Source organism: Oppia nitens, unplaced genomic scaffold (genome assembly GCF_028296485.1).
Source record: "Oppia nitens isolate AA-2021 unplaced genomic scaffold, nextdenovo-longstitch-racon4-pilon3 scaffold16_pilon_pilon_pilon, whole genome shotgun sequence".
Lineage (NCBI taxonomy): Eukaryota > Metazoa > Arthropoda > Arachnida > Sarcoptiformes > Oppiidae > Oppia > Oppia nitens.
In genome coordinates, this window is record NW_026533195.1 from 1516991 (window position 1) to 1538905 (window position 21915).

The 21915-nt window shown below is 19.6% G+C and overlaps 2 protein-coding genes across 2 annotated transcripts; both read right to left on the reverse strand.

The window, feature by feature from the left end:
* Window positions 1-3653: 3653 nt before the first annotated feature.
* On the reverse strand, window positions 3654-4968 carry LOC128965127 (uncharacterized). Its single transcript, XM_054311782.1, has 3 exons — window positions 4797-4968; window positions 4519-4692; window positions 3654-3921 (listed from the first exon to the last, which is right to left on the reverse strand). Exons 1-3 carry the CDS (start codon window positions 4929-4931, stop codon window positions 3736-3738), a joined length of 495 nt encoding a protein of 164 aa, XP_054167757.1. The 5' UTR covers window positions 4932-4968; the 3' UTR covers window positions 3654-3735.
* Window positions 4969-6307: 1339 nt separating this feature from the next.
* On the reverse strand, window positions 6308-7042 carry LOC128965143 (uncharacterized). Its single transcript, XM_054311798.1, has 3 exons — window positions 6913-7042; window positions 6627-6797; window positions 6308-6517 (listed from the first exon to the last, which is right to left on the reverse strand). The coding sequence occupies exons 1-3, from the start codon at window positions 6937-6939 to the stop codon at window positions 6329-6331; spliced, it is 387 nt and encodes a 128-aa protein (XP_054167773.1). The 5' UTR covers window positions 6940-7042; the 3' UTR covers window positions 6308-6328.
* Between the last annotated feature and the right edge of the window lie 14873 nt (window positions 7043-21915).

Below are 21915 nucleotides of genomic sequence, written 5' to 3' on the forward strand. Positions count from 1 at the left end.
AACACTGATAAAATAAATATTGCACTATTTAAAGTTAAAATRTAATTATAAATATTTAGACTAATTTTGATAAATAATACAACAAAAATTAAATAAAAAAATTTTATATTAACTTTTTATATTAACCCGGATTTTAAATAYAATAACACAACCAAAAAAACAAGTTATTAACTTTATATCTATAAAAAACTACTAATTATATCATTTTTTACAACAATTTTTATTTTATTTACTATTATTAATATTATTTTTGTTATCTTTTCCGTTATTTTTTTTATAATCTTATCATAAAAATCATTATTAAATAAATAAAAATACATAAATTTTTTTCAAATAATTATATTATCATTTATATATCATTATTAATAAATTAATCAAACATTTTCAATTAAATGTACATAAAATTTTATTTTCAAACTAATTTACAAAAAAATTATTTTATTTTATTTTTRAAAAAACAAAAATCAATATATATATTTTAATACAATATATATTGTTTTAATATATTATAATTATTTATTAATTTTTTTTAAAAAATATTAATATCAAATTTTTAGTTTTTTATTAATTGGGTATCTATTATTATGTTGCTCATGTAGTTAAAAAAAATATTTATAGTTAGTTTATTATRGGGTAATTGGGTTTAAGGGGGTGGGGGTGGGAACGGTAGTATTTTRTGTGGTTTCAACTGAGAAACAATGCCCGTTCAGCGGCCCGACGTTTGACCAGTCCTTSYARTMSTTTACCGCCGGCGTAAACCCATTTGCCAAACTCGTTGGCCGCGGCYGACCAGTTTTTGAGTGGACATATTGGAGCAAGGTYGATGTTTGTAGGGCACCGCAACCCTCGTTAAATGAAAATGATACAAGCTACAATAATAAATAATAATAAATTTTAAAAAATTAATAATTTTCAATATTTATATTTTAATTAATTAATATATTAATCTATATATATATAGTATACCGTATATTGCATTTTGTAAAGTTTTATAAATATAATAAATTTAATTTATTATAAATATTTTATTAATTTATTTAGTTAGAAAAAAATATCATAATAATAATAATTTTGTTTAAAATATATTATAATTATTAACTACTTATTGGATATTAATAGTAAATAAAAAAATTTAAAAAATTATTTTCAATTAGTGTATGTAATATATATTAATTATTAAATACTTATAACTACTTATATATAATTATAAATATATTAATAATATATATTGAATTTTTTAAATAATATATAATTTATTTAAGTTTATTAATTTATTTAGTTAGAAAAAAATATCATAATAATAATAATTTTGTTTAATATATATATATATATAAAGTTATTATTTTTTTAAAAAAAACTTTATTTTTCATTTTGTTTAATGTATTTTTTTTGTTTGTTTGTTTTATTTTTGATACATTTTATTTAGTTTAATGAAATATTTATTTATTTATTTTTTAAATTAAAATAGTTATGATAAAATTATATTTTATTTTTTTTATAAAAAATTAATAATAATTTTTACTTACGGCCGAAAATTGATTATCATTGAGTCCCGGAGCCGCCTTGATTGACACAATTTTGAAACTGTACCAAATCCTGGGTTAGTAGTGCATCGCCCTGAGCCTGGCTTATGGGYGGATGTATACTATTACATCCCTGAGCCTTACAGTTATGTCCATAGCCAATGGTACGGATACCCTAAATAAAATGACAGTTAAAAAAAAATCCAACAAAAATTAATAAATATTATTATTAGTTTAAACAAAATGTATAWTTTTTTAGGTRAAAAATTTAATTTAAAATTTTTTAAACTRTAATAAAATAAYTAACTTATAAATCATAGATAWTTWTATTTAGGAAAATAATTAATACTATTGGAGAAGACAATTCCAATTTTAATAAAAAAAAATTTTAATTAAGTATTTTTTTTATAAAAAAAAATTTATTTAAAACTATTAGTTTATTATTTATTTTTTTTAGAAATTTCATTGAACCCCCCCCCCATTTATAACCATCTATTAAAAAAAAAATATTTTTTACTGTACCACTGGGTCSCCGTAAAAGTTGGCCCGAAAACCCTCAAACTGTTTGATTAGATTACGTCCGCTTGTATTGATGTTACGGCCCGACACCAAACCGACGACCACCAGTACCACCAGTGCTAGCGATTTCCACATTATTTTTGCTATTGTTTTTTGAATAATAAATTTACTAATTTTTTTCAATAAACTAAAATTACTTTTTTTAAAAATAAAAATAAAATTAATTATTTATATACAATTTATACAATGTAACCTAAATTTTATCAATTAAAATTATTTGATATATACAGTATATATATCACACATGTATTGTTGTTGTTATTAAATTAATTTTTTAATAGTTTTTTTTAATTAAAAATATATTTATCAATATATCTATTATAACTATCCCYAAAAAACAACTWTAATTAGGTTTRTTATCATCAAARAAAAATAGCAACAATAATGTAGTTTATTTAGTAATTTTAGTATTAAGTTTATTATTACACAATAATTGATAATTTTCATAATAATAATAATAATAATGTATTATTGATAATATAAAATAATATTAATTATCATTTATGGATATATATATATATATATATAAATAGGATATGATTTTCAATGACATATTAATAAGGATTTGATTTTTATTTTATTTTTTAGTAAATTTATGAAAAATAAATAATCAAAAAATTTTTAATATTAATTTTTCAGTGATTATATCATTAYATAAAATTTAATAWTAGGAAAAAATAATGATAATTATAATTATTAACTACATTTAGGATATTAATAGTAAATAATAATTTTTTATTAAAAAAAATTTATGTTTAAAGTCTATAAAAAATTATTATCAATTAGTGTATGTAATATATATATATATATTTAATTAATTATTAWATATATATATATATAAATCATATGAGTAACTTAATCAATTAAATAATTATTTTTTAAAAAAATAAAACACTTAAACTTTAATACAAGATTAAAAATTTTTAAGATTAAATAATACTTAATATTATTTATATATAATAAAAAAATTAATATTATTTTTATCATAATAAATGTARACATTGTGTCTATTTTTTTATAATATTATCATATATTTCTAGTATTATGTAATTAATATATCATAAAAATTGTTAAAATGTGTCAAAAAATAACTCATTATATACCGGTATATATATATATTGAAAAAATACAATAAGTTTTAAACAAAAAATAAATTTAGTTGAAAATTAAAATAAACTCAATATTACATAAAAATATATTGTATTAATAATTTATTTAACAAAAAAAACAAGGTCATAACTATAATATAMAATTAATACATTTAAAACAAAAAATAAATTTATCATTATATATAATAATATAGCTGTAATCTAACAATAGTCAATTGTTTTATACATTATATAAATTAGTAAATTAATATAATATTTATATTTATATTTATATATTTTAATAGTACTATATATAAAAGATATAATATAAAAATAATTAGACAATAATTATATAATAAACTAAATAAATTAATTAATTATCAAAAAAAATAATATTATAATTATATATAAAAATCTTAAATACTATTTATTTTATTAAAAAAAAAAACACTTTATTATTAATAATAATATTTATTTATTTATATTTTTAAATTAATTTTTTTTACAATAAATTTGATTTATTTCAGTAATAATAATAATACAGTTTAGCTTCTAAACAGTGCCTCCTCGGCATGTCTACGGTTGACCAGACCCGGTATGACCCGACCGCCGGCTACGACATACTCGTTGAAAGCGGTGGCYGCGGCATTGAAATTGTTGGCCCGTATATTGGACAGTATATGTGAGCCGGTAAATGCACCGCAACCCATATTAAAGGCAAATGAGGTACACTAGTTTTTTTTTAAAAAAAATTAAAAAAAAATTAAAATTGTTATTAAAAATATCTTAATAATATTTTTTTTAAAAATAATAAAAATAATGTTAACAATAATWATTATTWTAATTATAGAAAAACTGTAATGTTTTAATTAATATTAATAATTACTTACATAAATAATAGTTTATATTATTTAAATATTTAGATTAAAAAATATTAATTATTTTTTTAGGTTTTATCATAAATATTATCTAAATATTTACTGTATTTAATATACTTATTATTATTATTATTATTATTATTATTATTATTATTATTAAAAATAAAACTGTAATATAATAATTAATACTAAATATTTATCATTGATTATAACTATAAYACTAATTAAAATWTTGAACWAGTGTTGTTAATGACTTTTTWWAAATTAAAAAAAAATATATATRAAAAATTAAAAATAAATAAATATATTAAWAATGMTGAATTTTACCTWATTTATAAATTTGATAACTATTTTAMAACTAGCATAAATTYAATACTAATAATAATAATAATAATTTTTAGTGTTTGATATAAAAAAAATTAAAAACTAAAATAARTRTTTAATACATACGGCAGCAAACTGGTTATCATTCAAATTGGGTGCGGCACCCTGKACACAATTTTCAAACTCAACCAGGTCCTGCATCATAATCTGGGTACCCTGGGCCTCGCTTATGGGCGGATGAATATCGTTGCAATTGTTATGCCATACACAAGCGTGACCGTAGCCAATAGTTTTGAGACCCTGGTTATGTAGTAGTAGTAGATTTAACAAAAAAAAATTAATAAATTAAATTAAAATTATTAGCATGGTAAAAAATTATTATTTTTATTAAAAAAAATACATACAATTTGATCATAATAAAAATCGGCCCTGAAACCCTCTTGTTGCTTAATCAAATTGATACCGTTGCCGTTAATTTGACGGGCACTGGCCATGGCCAGGGCTGCCGAAATTATGRCTATAATGGCAWACACCTGCATATTGTTTTTTTTKTTTGAAAATATTTTTTATATAACTAAAAAATAAAATAWAATTTAATATACTAATAATAAATGCTAGTGCGATGTTAGCATTTATATAGCTAATTTTTTTTACTAACTAGTTTGTACCCATGTACATTTATATTATTATTTATTTATCWTAGCTATCTAWTTAATTAATTAATTGATTATGTTTATCAGTTACCTATGTTTAACAGATTTATTATTATTATTATTATTAAATTTTTTGAGTGCAGCAGATGTTTGTATTAAATATATTTATATATATATATAAGTCAATTAAACTTATATTTTTTTCACCATTTGTGTGCATGATCATTTATCTAATATTTTTTTTTAATTTAGCAAAAAAATCTAGAATTCACTGATGATTCACTTTATATTAATTAGTAGTTTTCTATTGTTATCTTATATGTTTTTTGTGTAATATTAATTAAACAATATATTAAATTAAATAGATAAAATTTTTTATTATAAAAATATTACTATAAGACAATAAATAAATTAATTAAATTTATAARTCTAAATWAAAAATGATTTTAATTGTCAATTTATTAATTGTATTTAAWAAATTTSATAAAAYATAAMAAAAATTCAATTTATTTAATGAAATAATTTTTATAAAATKMTAAAAAATTAATAATCAATAAATACATCAAAATGTTAAAAAACCAGTTGTTTTTATTTTTTTGATAAACTATTTTAATTTACGTCAATAAATAAAGTACTTTTATATTAAAATATCTATTTTTTATTATAAATTAAATAATTTATTAGAAAATATTAAATTTACAAGTTATCTGAAAACATWTTATAATTAAAAAAAATCATTAATCAAATAATAAAATGTTTAATTTTGAAATTTTGWTTTATAATAAAAATTTTATTTAATATAATAATAATATTATTATAATAATAACTTTATTTACATTTAATTATTAAATAATAATAATAATAATAATAACAAAAACAACAATAAAACAATAACCCAGGATATTGYTTGAAATATTTATAAATATATATATWTATATWTTATTATCTASAAAAAAATAAACAAAAATTTAAAAAACATCCTTGATAAAATAGGTTTATTTTATTTATTTAAACTATTTATATAAAACAACAACAAAATACTAATACTATATATTATATATAATATTTATTATATTATCTTATAATAAATAAAGTTTATTARTAATTATAAATGCAATAAATAAACAAATAAATACAACAAAAAAAACACATAAAAAACAATTATWTATATAATAAATAATAAACTATTTATWACATCAACAACAAAAAAATCATAAGTTAAATAAACATTAAATACAATTGTTTTTTTTCGGKGGGTGGGGGGGTGGGGGTGAGGGGTRGTGTTAACGTCKCAAAAACAATTGACGATCCCTTTCCCGGCGGACAGTTAGTCCGGCAATTACCCGWCCGCCGGCCCGGTTATACTGGCGAAACGAGTCGGCCGCCTGTTGCCARCGTCSGSCCCGGATATTGGCCAACACTGACGACCCGGTGAATGCACCGCAACCCATATTGAAGGCAAAGTCTACACACTAGTTAAGTGGGGGTGGGGTGTRGGGGTGGGGGCAAAAAAAAAATTAATTAATTGTATATATAACTTTAGACTATGTATAGTAAATATGTATATATATATATATATACGGCTGCAAACTGATTATCGTTGAGTCCAGGTGCCAATTGTTTGACACATTTTTCAAATTGAACCAGATCAGTTATCAACAATTTGGTAGCCTGGTGCTCGGTTAGGGGCGGTCTAATATGGCCACACCCTTGCCATTTGCAAGCGTGTCCATAGCCTATTGTTTTCAGACCCTGTAGGTTAGTGGTGTTGTTGTTGTATAGCCCAGAGTCCAACATAACGGTCCCAGCAATAAAAAAATTAAAATTATTAAAAATTTAACATGATAATTTTTTTTTAGATACATACAATTTGATCATAGTAATAATTGGGCATAAACCCCTCGGATAGTTTAATCAATTGCAGGCCAGCTTGATTGATGCGTCTACCACAATTAGCTTGGTGAATTAATACTATAATTATTATTACCAAGCTAAATAATTGAAAATTTAATTTTAAAAAATTTAACTGTTTAATCATGTTTTTAAATTGAATCGCTAAAACAATATTATATATATATATGTGTGTTTTTGTTAAATATATATAAATTGCAAATAAAATTTTTGCTATTAATTTTTTAGTTTGCCTTATTTATATATATACAATACTACCGGTAATTTATATATATATATATATTTATACGGTATATATATATACAATACTACCGGTAATTTATATATATATATATATATATTTATTTATACGGTATATATACAATACTACCGGTAATTTATATATATATATATATATTATATATAAACAATTTATAAAAAAAATAAAACAATAATTATTTACCATTTTTGGATACTACCGGTTATTTTTTTTATTTATTGTTTTTATTATTAGACAAAAATTTTTCAGTAAAAATAGGCAATAATATTGAATATGTATAAAAAATTATAACAAAAAAAATGTACATAAAAAATATTTTTTTTTCCAATTTATATGTTGTTATTATTATATTAATAAATATATTATTAATAATAATTATAATAAATCCATAATTTATTAATTGAGATATTACTGTATCTATATTTGTGTGTGTGTGTGATATTAATTTCATAAATAATAGTAATAATAATAATAATAATAATGTTTTTGTTAATATAAATTATAATATTTTATAATATATACTAAATAATAAAATTATATATATATTTAAAAATAATTATATAATATATTATATGTAGATTATTATTATTGTTTTTGTTTAGTAAAAAAAATATATTCATATACTTAATTAATCTTAAAATTATTATTGTTTCTTATTTTTTTTGAATAATTTATTATAACATAAATTATAATAATAGGTTTCATAGTTAAAAATAATAATAATAATAATGCATTATATAAGTAAAATTTATTAAATAACAAATATTATTGCATATTTTTAACTTAAAAAATAGTATAATATTAATTATAGAGCAAAAAGCTAACTAAATATACAAATATGATTTTAAAATTTTAGTTTAAAAATTTTTAAAAATTTTATAATTACTCCAACTATAAATATAATTTTTAAAAAAAATTAGTAATCAATATTTAAATAAAAATAATATTTCAAAAAAATAAAAGTATGTTTCTATAAGCTTTAATAAACAAAATTAATTAAGTTAAGTTAAATAATTTTTAAAATATTTAAAATAACTCATAATTTATCTTTAATATTTTTATCAATTATTTTTAAATTTCAAATAAATGATTATTTTATTTTTTGTTACAATACAAATTGCGTATATGTAATATTATACTTTGTATAAAAAATGATCTAAAATTTACTTGATGAGGTTGAAAAGTTTATAAATTTTAATTGAATATTTAACTATACCTTTATAAATTTTTTAATAAAATCTATTAAATCTAATAATAAAAAATTTTAGTCAAAACACGAGTATCTACTATTTTGCGACTAAATTTATATCTATATATAAATTTATGTCATATATATAACATTGGATTTAATTAATTAATAATTTTGTTTTTAAAATTTTTTTGTTATTCCCATCATATTTTAGGTGCATTTAGAGGCAATCATCTCTATTGATTAATATAGTTTAAAAGCTAATAATAATAACTTAATTACAAAATCAATTATAATTAGTTAGACAAACAATAGACTAGTAAACTTGTGTTTTATAAATAATTTTTAAATATACCTTTATAAATTTATAATAAAATCTATTAAATCTAATAATAAAAATTTGTTATTGCCAAAATACGTGTATAACCTATTTTGACATCTATATATTTATATATATAATTTATGACATGTAAATAACAATAGATTCAATTAATTAATTATTTTTATATAAATTTTATTGTTATTCCAATCATTTTTTAGGTGCATTTAGAGGCAATCATCTCTATTTTAATATAGTTTAAAAGCTAATAATTATTAAAAAAATCAATTATTAATTATATTATAAATAATTTTTTCTATATTAATAAAAACTTTATTATTATCAAATTATTTTAAATATTATTGTAAATGAATTATTAATATTAAATTATTTGCATTTTAAAAACTTTTAACAACATATAATATTTGAGACTAACATTTAATTTTTAAATTATAYATTAATAATTAATAGATAATATTATTGTATTTTTTTAAATAAAAAAATGGACAAAATTATCGATGAAATTGAAAATATGTTTTATAAATATTATCTAATTATTGATAATTTTGATGATTATATGAATAATAATAATAACAACAATAAGCCAACTAAGCGGCGCCGCCTAATGGGTATAATAATTGCCGATTTGATTTTACTAGTCTATTGTTTGCGTTATCTGGTATCAGCACTGGTAGACAATCGATGGATAAGCCAACTGGTATGCGATCCAATGTACATACTATATGGTAATTCACAATTAKCATCGATGGTAATGCTAGATTGTTCACTATTTATATTGGTATTATTTCTAACATTTCAATTGGAGTTTATTATTATTATTATTAAAAAAATCAATTGAAACCACTTTGGCAACTATTTCATGGTTTAGGCTATCCTCAAGTCGATAGACAACCAATCGTTCAACCATTGAATCCATACAATACACGCAAATTATTTGCTAAACAAAAATTAGCTAACCTTTTAATATTGAAATATCTATTCAGATCAATAATTGTTTGGACAAACAATGGACTAACGGTAATGATTTATTTAGCATATATAGATCAACCGGAATCGGTATCAATATTTAATACCATTACCAAACAATTGATTGGATTATTTGGATTCCTATCGAATCTATTATATATGCAATTATATTATTCAAGTATATTATCGATATTTTCAGCATCACTATTGGTTAATAATTATTTTATTATTAAATTTCTGGAAATTAATCAACTAATAAAATTATATGTTCTATTGGATTATTATCCAGGTGTTAATAGACAATTAATCAAGCATAGATTGCTTAGTAAATGGGTATACAATGTTAATAAACTATATAAATATATGATATTTGCTACATATTATGTATCGATAATTGGTTTTGAGATAATGTTGTACCTAATAAACGATAGAAATACAAAATTGATTGGTTCAATATTTTTAGCATTTATATTTATTTTCTTATTTTCAATGATGTTTATCTATAATCTAATGTGCGTACGAATTACACGTGCGGCTCATCGACCCTGACGTCTACTCGAGTCCTAATATATGTCGTTCCCATCGACTATCGTATCGCCAGAAATGGAAACTCCAGTCAATGATTGAACGTTTGTGTGGACCCGACATTGGTTTCTATTGTTTGGATTTATTTCCAATGAATAACTGGGAGTTTGCTATAATGTGTGTGAATTTCAGTGCAAATCATTTATTATTGTTAAGTAATTTTGCATAAAATTTATTTATATTAATTTTTAATAAAGTATAAAGTTGTTAATATTAATTTTATTATTAACAAATACTTTTCCTAAATCTATTAAATCTATTAATAAAAAATAATGTTATAGCAAAAATACGTGTATCACCTATTTTGCTACCTAATTTATATATATATATACTATATATACTTTATGTCATTTATACAACATTGGATTCATTTTGTTTAATTATTTTATATTAATTTTGTTGTTATTCCCATCATTTTTAGGTGCATTTAGAGACTATTACTTAATATAGTTTAAAAACCTAATAAACTAATTACAAAATTATAATTATAATTATATAGACAAACAATTGAGCAACAAGTGAACTGGTATTCTCTAAATAATACTAAAAATATATATAATATTCATAATTTTCTATTGAATAAAAATTATTATTATTATTCTAAAATAATTGTAATCAAAATAAACTAATTAATTACAAAATCAATTATACTTATGATACGTAATCTATGATAATAAATTATTCGTACTATATATATATATATATACTATAAATAATATTTTATGTTATTTTACTTATTATTGCAATGGTAACTTATATAATAATATTAATTATTATTATTATTTATAGATAGATAATTTGTTTCACCTATACTATAGTTTGTATAGTATATGATTTTTTCTATAGATGACATATAAACAGTTTTATATTATGATTCTTAAAATTAAGATACAAACAGTTTTTTTAACAAATATTTATAAAAATAGAAATTAAATAAAAATTGTTTATATGATTTTATTGATTTATTTTAATTTACTTATTAAAAATTTTATAGAAGATTAATTAAGATAGTAATAATTTTTTTTTAAATAGTAATTTTAATTAATAATAATAATGGAAAAAATTATTACTGAAATTGAAGATATTTTAATCAAATACTATATAGTAATATATAATTTTGATGATCATATCAATAATAATACGATATCTAATCGACATTTATTGGGTATAATTACTGTCGATTCGGTTTTATTAGTATTTTGTTTCAGATTTATATTATCGGGTATTTTCAACAATCAATTAATACGTGAACTGGTATGCGATTCAATGTATAAACTATTTAATAATCGACAATTGGCTACATTTATACTAATCGATTGGTCAATGTTTACCCTAATATTACTACTAATATTTCAAATACAATCAGCGTTTAGTAGTTGTCAGAAAAAATTACCGTCAATTTGGTTATTATTTCATGAATTACGCAATACGTATACATTATTAGATATACCATTGAATCGATTAAATACTAGACGATTGTTAGCTAAAAGTAGATTTGCTAAACGTTTACTATTAAGTTATATATATTGGTTAATAAATATATGGACTAATTTAGCATTTTTATGTATGATTTATTTGGCTTATATAGATAAATTAAGTATAGGTGCTGATGAATGGCATACAATTCCACTAATAATAATAATCATAATATTGGGTATACTATCGAATATATTGTATACAATGTTATCATATTTAATATTATTTACATTATTTATTGTGGGTTTAATAATTAATCAATATTTTAAATTAATATTTCATCAAATTAACCAATTGATAGGAATGTATGTTTTTATTGATTATTATCCAGGTATTCATAAACAATTGTTAAAACATAGATTGCTAACCATTTGGGTTAACAAGATTAACCAAACCTATCGATATATATTGTTTGTTATCTATTATGTATCGATGTTTGGTTTTGAAATAATGTTGTTTCTGATACACGATCGACAAACCAAATTGATTGGTTCAATAATTTTAGCATTAATATTTTGTTTATTATTTACAATGATATTTATGTTTAACCTAATGTGCGTACAAATTACACGCGAAGCTCATCGACCCCGACGTCTAATCGAGTCCTATATATGTCGTTCCCATCGACTATCGTATCGCCAGAAATGGAAACTCCAGTCAATGATTGAACGTTTGTGTGGACCCGACATTGGGTTCTATTGTTTGGATTTGTTTCCAATGAATAACTGGGAGTTTGCTATATTATGCCTTAATTTCAGTGGAAATCATATATTATTGTTAAGTTTTGTTTACATAAATTAATTTTAATTAAATGTTAATAAAATGTAAATTTTTATTTTAAAAAATCTATTGTTGTATGTGTTACGCAACTTATATTTTATAATTATTTATAATATTATTTATTATTTTAATACAATTGTAAATGTTGTACGCATGGTATGTACAACATATATATTTTTATTATTGTATATTTTATTATAAAAGTAATTGTAATATTATGACATATTGTCATTAGTATGGGTTTCAATGTTTTAATCAGTTATTAGAGTTTTTATTTAATTGTAATTTAAGATTTGTTATTGTTACTAATAAATAATTATGTTTTTTTGTAACATATGTAGTAATATAGCAAATGTTTTTTGAAAAAATATTGGTGTAATATTTATTTTAATATTTTATTGTTAATATTAGCATACATTTAAATATATTATATATGTAAATACATTGTATTATAATATTTGTTTTTGTAAAATAAATGTATTCGTTTAATTATATTATTTATTTAATAGTATTGATTAATTATATTTACTTATATTTTAGTGGAAAAATATATTTCATTATTTAGATTTTACGTAAAATAAATTATAATAATTATTTCATATTTAATTATAATTATTATTAATAAATACATTAAAGAATTAAATATTATATAGTTTTCAAAACACATATTAATTAATAGTTTTTAATATTGATTATATAATTAACTATTTTTATAAGTAATATTTATAACTATAGTTTATTTCTATTGCATAATATATAGCATTTTATTATTTAAAAATTTTATATTTAAGTTCAAGTAGATTTAAACAAAAAATTTATATTTAAAAAATTAATTAATTAATTTGATTACAAAATCAATTTAATTTATTTGCTAAAATAATATTTTAAATGTATAATAAATATATATATATTTTTTTTTTTGTTATTTCTCTAATTATTGTCATGGTCACTTTCAAAGTTATATAGTTTAATTAAAAACATTAATTTAGCCTATAATTAGAGCTTGTATTGTAAATGATTTTGTTGTTGATATAAGACATAATAAAATTAATATTTATAGTATAAGATAATAATTATAATAATTTTAAATAATAATAATAATAATAAATAATTATACAGTAATGGAGAAAATTGTTGACGAAATTGAACAAAATTTTGTTAAATATTATATATTTATATACAATTTCTATGATTATATTAATAATAATAATAATAATACTATTTCTAAGCGGCGTTTATTGGGTATAATTTGTGTCGATTTTGGTTTTATTAGTATTTTCATTGCGATTTCTACTGTCGGGTTTAGTAGACAATCAATGGATACGCGCACTGGTATGCGATACGGTTTACATACTATACGGTAATTCACTATTGGCATCGTTTATGATAAGCAATTTATCGGCGTATGCTTTGATATCTGTACTAACATTTCAAATCCAATCGTTTACTACAAAACAATTGATACCAATTTGTCAACTATTTAATGGTTTACGTTTTATGGATAGTAGTAATAGTAGTAGTAGTAGTAGACTATTGGTACCATTGAACAGATACAATGTTAGACAATTGTCTAGTAAACTAAAATTAGCTAATATGATTGTATTAAAATATTTAACATGGTCAATTTATCATTTGGACTAATATTGCATTTTTCTATACAATATATTATGCATAACTGGATCAACCAATTAATTCAATTATATCGACAATTCTAACATTAGTATTTGGTTTACTATCAAACATATTGTATATATATACTATGGTTCATCAATAATGTATGGATTATTTGCTGCCAGTCTACTAATTAATCAATATTTTCGATTAGTTTATAACGAAATTAACCAATCGATAGCATTGATGGCCTGGACTACTATCCAGGTATTCATAAACAATTAATCAAACATAGTGTGCTAACTAAATGGATAGATAATGTTAACAATGTTTACAAATATATGCTTTTCGCTAATAATTATATATCAGTAGTCGGTTTTGAGATAATGTTGTTACTAATACATGATCGACAAACAAAATTGATTGGCTCAATAATATTAGTATTTATATTTAGTTTATTATTTACAATGATATTTATTTCTAACGTAATGTGCGTACGAATCATACGTTCAGCTCATCGACCCCGACGTCTACTCGAGTCCTATATATGTCGTTCCCATCGACTATCGTATCGCCAGAAATGGAAACTCCAGTCAATGATTGAACGTTTGTGTGGACCCGACATTGGGTTCTATTGTTTGGATTTATTTCCAATGAATAACTGGGAGTTTGCTATACTATGCGTTAATTTCAGTGCAAATCATTTACTATTATTAAGTAATTTTCGAAATAAAAATTAATAATTTTAATAATACTTATATCTAATTTAAAAAATATTTTTATTTTAATTAATTAACATTTTTGACCACGGAATATCTTATTTATTATTTTATTATAAAATTGTTAATATATTTTTTTAAATTATCAACTAATCAACTAAATTATATGTTAATCAATTGTAACTATTGGCGGCCCAAATACTAAAGCCTACCTTTATAACTATTATTTATAATTTTTTTAAATTTCTAGTGCATAAAAATTATTCTCAAATTATAACTAATAACTATTTAGTTTTTTAAAAACACATTATTAGGTTAATAAGGTTACATAAAAATTATTATTTTAATTATAAAGGTTTCAATTAATTATCATTGTTATTTTTGAAACTATTTAATATTTCTATTTATATATAATACTAATAATTTTTTATTGCTTATTAATGTTAATGTTTAAATTGTCAAATAATTGATAGTTGTATTAGTCTAATATTGTAATAAGTTTTAATTGTATACACATCTATAAGTAATTGTAATATATTGTTGTTTATTGTGTAATATATTTGGATTATTTTGCTTTAATAAATTTCTGCTATAATTAATATATGCAATAATAAATTATTTTATTTAATAGATTTATTGAAAATATCTTGTATTATGTATTAGACTTATTATGTATTAATATATTGATTATATAATTAACTATTTTTCTATAAGTATTATTTATAAATATCTGTTTTTCAATTGCAGAAAAATTTTGCAAAACAAAAATTATACTCAAATCAAAACTACTAATTACAATATTAGTTATTATTTTTTGATTTGAATACACTTATAAATTAATACATATTAATATTGATTATATAATTAACTATCTTTTTTATAAGTATTATTTATAAATATATGTTGTATATTTTCATATGTATATAAATTATTGCAAAACAAATATAATAATTAATAGAAAATTTTACTTATATTTGAAGACAATAATTACAAAATCAAATTATATTTATTCTATAAATATATTTTGATTATGTTTGTATTATTCTAAATAAATTATTTTATGTTAATCTATTATATATATTATTGTTAATTATTTAACTATAATTTAGTATAATATTTATGGTTGATTTTGCTTTAATAAATTTTTATCTTTATTTAATAATATACTGAAGTTATTTGTTTAATAGATTTATTGAAAATAGCTTGTATTATATATTATTAATATTGATTTTATAATTAACTATTTTTATAAATATCTGTTTTATTTCTTATGAATATAAATTATTGCAAAACAAAAGTTATAATTATTAGAAAATATTAATATTTAAATGTAAATTTATATTTTATACTAAAATTAATATATACTTACTATAAACATTTACTATTCTATACATTCAGCACAATTGATTGACATATAATTTAGTTGATTTGTTGGTATTAATTTTTTTTAATATTAAAAATTTTATAATAAAATAATAAATAAGATATTCCGTGGTCAAAAATGTTAATTAATTAAAATAAAAATATTTTTTTTAAAAATTAGATATAAGTATTAAAAAGTTATTAATTTTTATTTCGAAAATTACATAATAATAGTAAATGATTTGCACTGAAATTACATTACGTTAGAAATAAATATCATTGTAAATAATAAACTAAATATAAATACAAAAACTATTGAACCAATTAGTTTTGTATTTGGATCGTGTATTAGAAACAACATCAGCTCAAAACCAACTACTGATTTATATATTTGAAAACTTGGTTAACACTGTCCAACCAATTAGTTACCAATCTTTGTTTGACTAATTGATTATGAATACCTGGATAATAATCTATAAAAATATTCAATGCTATCGATTGATTAATTTCGTGATAAACTAATCGAAAATATTGATTAATTAGTAGACTGGCAGCAAATAATGCAAACATTATTTGTGAACAATAGTGTATATACAATATGTTTGATAGTAAACCAAATACTAGTGTTAGTTTATTGTGTTATTATAAATAATTTATATGTTTTGTAAACTAAGTAATTATTAGTTATAATTTTAAAATAATTTTTATGCAATAGAAATAATTAAATTTATAAATAATAATTAGAAATATTTAACTAATTAAACAATTTAATAAACATATCTTAAATTAAAAATATTATAAATGTCTTTAACAACAAAAATTAATATAAATTATAATAATTATATTATTTGATTAGATTGTTAATAAAAAAAATAAAAGATAATTTAGTTAAATACTATATAAATATATTGATATATAGTTTTGATGATACTGTCAATAATATTACCAAAAAAATAATATATCTATACCTAAGCGGCATAAGATATATTAGTATACTATATATAAGAAAATATATATATAGAAAATGGCGGTCAAAATAAAAAATTACTGTTAAGATTAAATATTTAAAAAATAATACAATTAATACATTTTATCATTTGTATCAACAAAATACATTTACTACATTATATATTATATTAAAAATTTATTAAATACAGAATTTATTTATTTATCCAAAATTACTTAATAATAATAAATGATTTGCACTGAAATTCAGACACATTATAGCAAACTCCCAGTTATTCATTGGAAATAAATCCAAACAATAGAACCCAATGTCGGGTCCACACAAACGTTCAATCATTGACTGGAGTTTCCATTTCTGGCGATACGATAGTCGATGGGAACGACATATATAGGACTCGAGTAGACGTCGGGGTCGATGAGCCGAACGGGTTAGCCAAACACACATTAGATTAATGATCAAAAACATAGTAAACAATATGACAAATATAGCACCCAATGTTAGTCTACATAATAATGTAGTATTTTTATCATACAATATAAACAACATTATCTCAAAACCAACTACTGGTACATAATAGGTAACAAATATGAAATATTTTATCAAACAATTAAATTTCATTAACCATCCATTTAACTCAATATGTTTGCTTAATTCATGATGTATTCTAGGATAATAATCTAGTCGAATACCTAGTTGAATTTTATGTAAAATTTCAGTAAATTTTATGGTTAGATAATTGAATATACTAGATAAAAAAGCATAACTTGAACATAATATTGCATGGCTAAATTGTTGAAATATCAATGCGTGTATTGTACCCATCAATATACTTGAAATAGCTAGTAATTGATGTATGGATTGATGATTTAAATTATTATTATCGGATATAATAGTTGACCATAACATTATTAAAAATAATATACTAGCTAATAGTGTAGTCAAAACAGTTAGTAACCAATATAGATAATGTAGGAATAGCCGATTAGACCATCGATTAAATTTATACCAACTCCTGGGCACCGGTAGCTTATTGATGTGTAACATATTTCCATATACGACAAATGGTTTTATTGACGATTGTCTAATTATAAACTGTATGTGCCATATTATATACAATAAACATGTAAACAATGCCCAATCGGCTATCATTAAGGATGCTAATCGATTGCCAGATAGTATGTACATCGGATCGCCTACCAGTTCCCGTATCCATTGTTCACCCGACAGACCCGACACCAGAAAGCGTAGACTATATACAAGTAATACCATATGGACAACAAATATACCCAATAAACGCCGTTTAGGTATTGTTTGGTTGATAAAGTCGTCAAAATTTGAAACAAATATATAGTATTTGACTAGAAATTGTTCAAGTTCAATTATTGTTTCGTCCATTATTTGTGTGTATGTTTGTGTGTCTATAATATTACAAATTGAGATAACAATAGTAATAGTAATAGTAATAGTAATAGTAATAGTAATAGTAATAGTAATAGTAATAGTAATAGTAATAGTAATAGTAATAGTAATAGTAATAGTAATAGTAATAGTAATAGTAATAGTAATAGTAATAGTAATAGTAATAGTAATAGTAATAGTAATAGTAATAGTAATAGTAATAGTAATAGTAATAGTAATAGTAATAGTAATAGTAATAGTAATAGTAATAGTAATAGTAATAGTAATAGTAATAGTAATAGTAATAGTAATAGTAATAGTAATAGTAATAGTAATAGTAATAGTAATAGTAATAGTAATAGTAATAGTAATAGTAATAGTAATAGTAATAATTATGAATAATAAATTATACTTTAATAATTTACAATAATCTATATTAAATTAACTTAAAATAATTTATTTATAATACAACCAAAATAATATATTTATAGAATAAATTTAATTTGTTTTTGTAATTATTTTTTTTATATCTAAGTAAAATTTTCTAATAATTATAATTTTTGTTTTGAAATATTATCTGAAATTGAAAAAACATTTCTAAATAATAATTTATAAAAAAATAGTTAATTATATAATCAATATTCATAAATATTATAAATAAATGATGTATTTTTATAAAACTAAATAAACGTTAGTAATAATTTGAGAATAAAAATCTTTATGCATTAGAAATAATTAAATTTATAAATAAATAGTATTTTATAAAAATATTTAAATTTAAATATAAGTAAATTTAAAATTTAAATATTTCTTTTATAAATAATTTAAAATTAATATCTAAATATAGAATAATACTTTATTAGATACAATAAACATTAACTAACAAATTATTTACAAACAATTAAAATGCTAACCATTAAAATATTAGCAATTATTTAAATTATTTTCTACTATATATATATATATATTATATTAAAAATTTATTAACTATTAATTAAATATTAGCTTGCTGATATTCAAATAATATTTTAGTTTATACATAATTAGTAATGCATTTTTAATTAGATTAAATTTATGTTAGAATTAAATCTTTCAAAGGCAAAAATTTATTAATATTTATTATTTTTAAAATTTTTAGTAAGTTGATATTTTATCATTTAATTATAAATAAAATATTATATTATCCATAATATCAATTAATATATTTATATATGATATAATTAAAATAATATTTATAAAGTAAATTATATTCATTGTGTAATTATTTGTATTAAATTAATATTAAATTTTTAATTTTATTTTGGCACTATACTTATACATTAAAAATAAATCAATATTAATAAATAATAATAATAGTTATTTATATAATTAATATGAGTATAAAAATATTTGATATATTAATAATTAATGAAAAATAATTATTAATAATACTTTTAAATAAATTTTACAAAAACAAATAATGTATAAAAATCAAATAAATAATTATATTAAATATTACATAATAAAAAAATTTATATCAATAACAAAATCATTTACTACTCTATCCAAAATTAATTAATTATAAATTTTAAAGTTAAAATAAAACAAATATCTATTTGTACATTTATAATAGTAATTGTAAAGTAAATATGTAAAAATACATTTATTAATACAGTATTTATTAATTTATCCAAAATTACTTAATAATAGTAAATGATTTGCACTAAAATTAACACATAGTATAGCAAACTCCCAGTTATTCATTGGAAATAAATCCAAACAATAGAACCCAATGTCGGGTCCACACAAACGTTCAATCATTGACTGGAGTTTCCAATAATATTAAAATAATATTAAAAATTCAAAAAATAAATAAAATAAAATCTGTTTCAAAAACACTAACTAGCAATTTAATTGCTAACAAATAATAAAAGATATTTTATAACTACTGTCTGTATTGTAGTTGTAATTAATTTAAGATTTATTATTATTATTATTAAAAAAGACCTAATTAAGTTTATAAAATATTTTATATGTATTAATAGTTTTTTTATCAAATAAAAATATACAGCTTAATATAATATTAATTAAAATGTTAATTACATAATCAATATATAATAAGACTATTTAATAATATATATATATATATATATGTCAAAGTTACAAATATATTTATTTTATATCATGGTTGAGATAGGAGGTGGGGTAAGTTTGGTAATAAACTATTTTAGAAATTATATAATAATTTGAATAAAATTGAACTATATCAAAATTAAATATACAGATATAAATGAAATTGATGATAACTAGTTTTTTTTAAATATAAAATTAACAAAAATAAACCAATTTGGACAAAACTAAGACTACTAGGGGTAAAATGCGAAAATCTTGATCGTAGGAGGTGGGAGGTATTTTGGCCTTACCCTCTACACCCTACTTAAGCCTGATCCATAAAATAAATATAGCATACTTATAAATCTATTTAAATATATATATACTGTATATTCAATGAATTAAAAAAAATATTTTTTTATAAATATTATTTAAATGTTTCTTTATTTTTGTTCTTTATTTAAAAGCCGGCGCCGCTGTTTAAAATAAAATTATATTAATTAATAAATTATTATTTATTATAAATTTTAATAGTAAATACATGTGCGTGTACAACATTCACATAATTTTCAAATATACAATTGATTGATTAATAAATTAAATATTATATTATAATATAACTAATACAGTATTAACCAAAAAAAAATAATTTACTACAAAATGTATTATATTTAACATTTATTAAGATTTAATAATACAGTATTTATTGATTTATCCAAAATTACTTAATAATAGCAAATGATTTGCACTGAAATTCACGCACATTATAGCAAACTCCCAGTTATTCATTGGAAATAAATCCAAACAATAGAACCCAATGTCGGGTCCACACAAACGTTCAATCATTGACTGGAGTTTCCATTTCTGTCGATACGATAGTCGATGGGAACGACATATATACGACTGGAGTAGTCGTCGGGGTCGATGAGCCGCACGGGTTAGCCAAACGCACATCAGATTAGTGATCAAAAACATTGAAAACAATATAACAAATACAATACCCAATGTAATTGAACCGGCTAGTGTTGTATTTTTATCATACAATATAAACAACATTATCTCATATCCAACTACTGATACATAATAGACAATACATAGACCATAGCTTACCATATGATTGAAAGTTTTAATTACTACAGTCAACTTTCTATGTTTGTTTAATTCTACTTCGATCATTTTATAATAATCTAGATAAATACCTAGCTTAATTTTATAA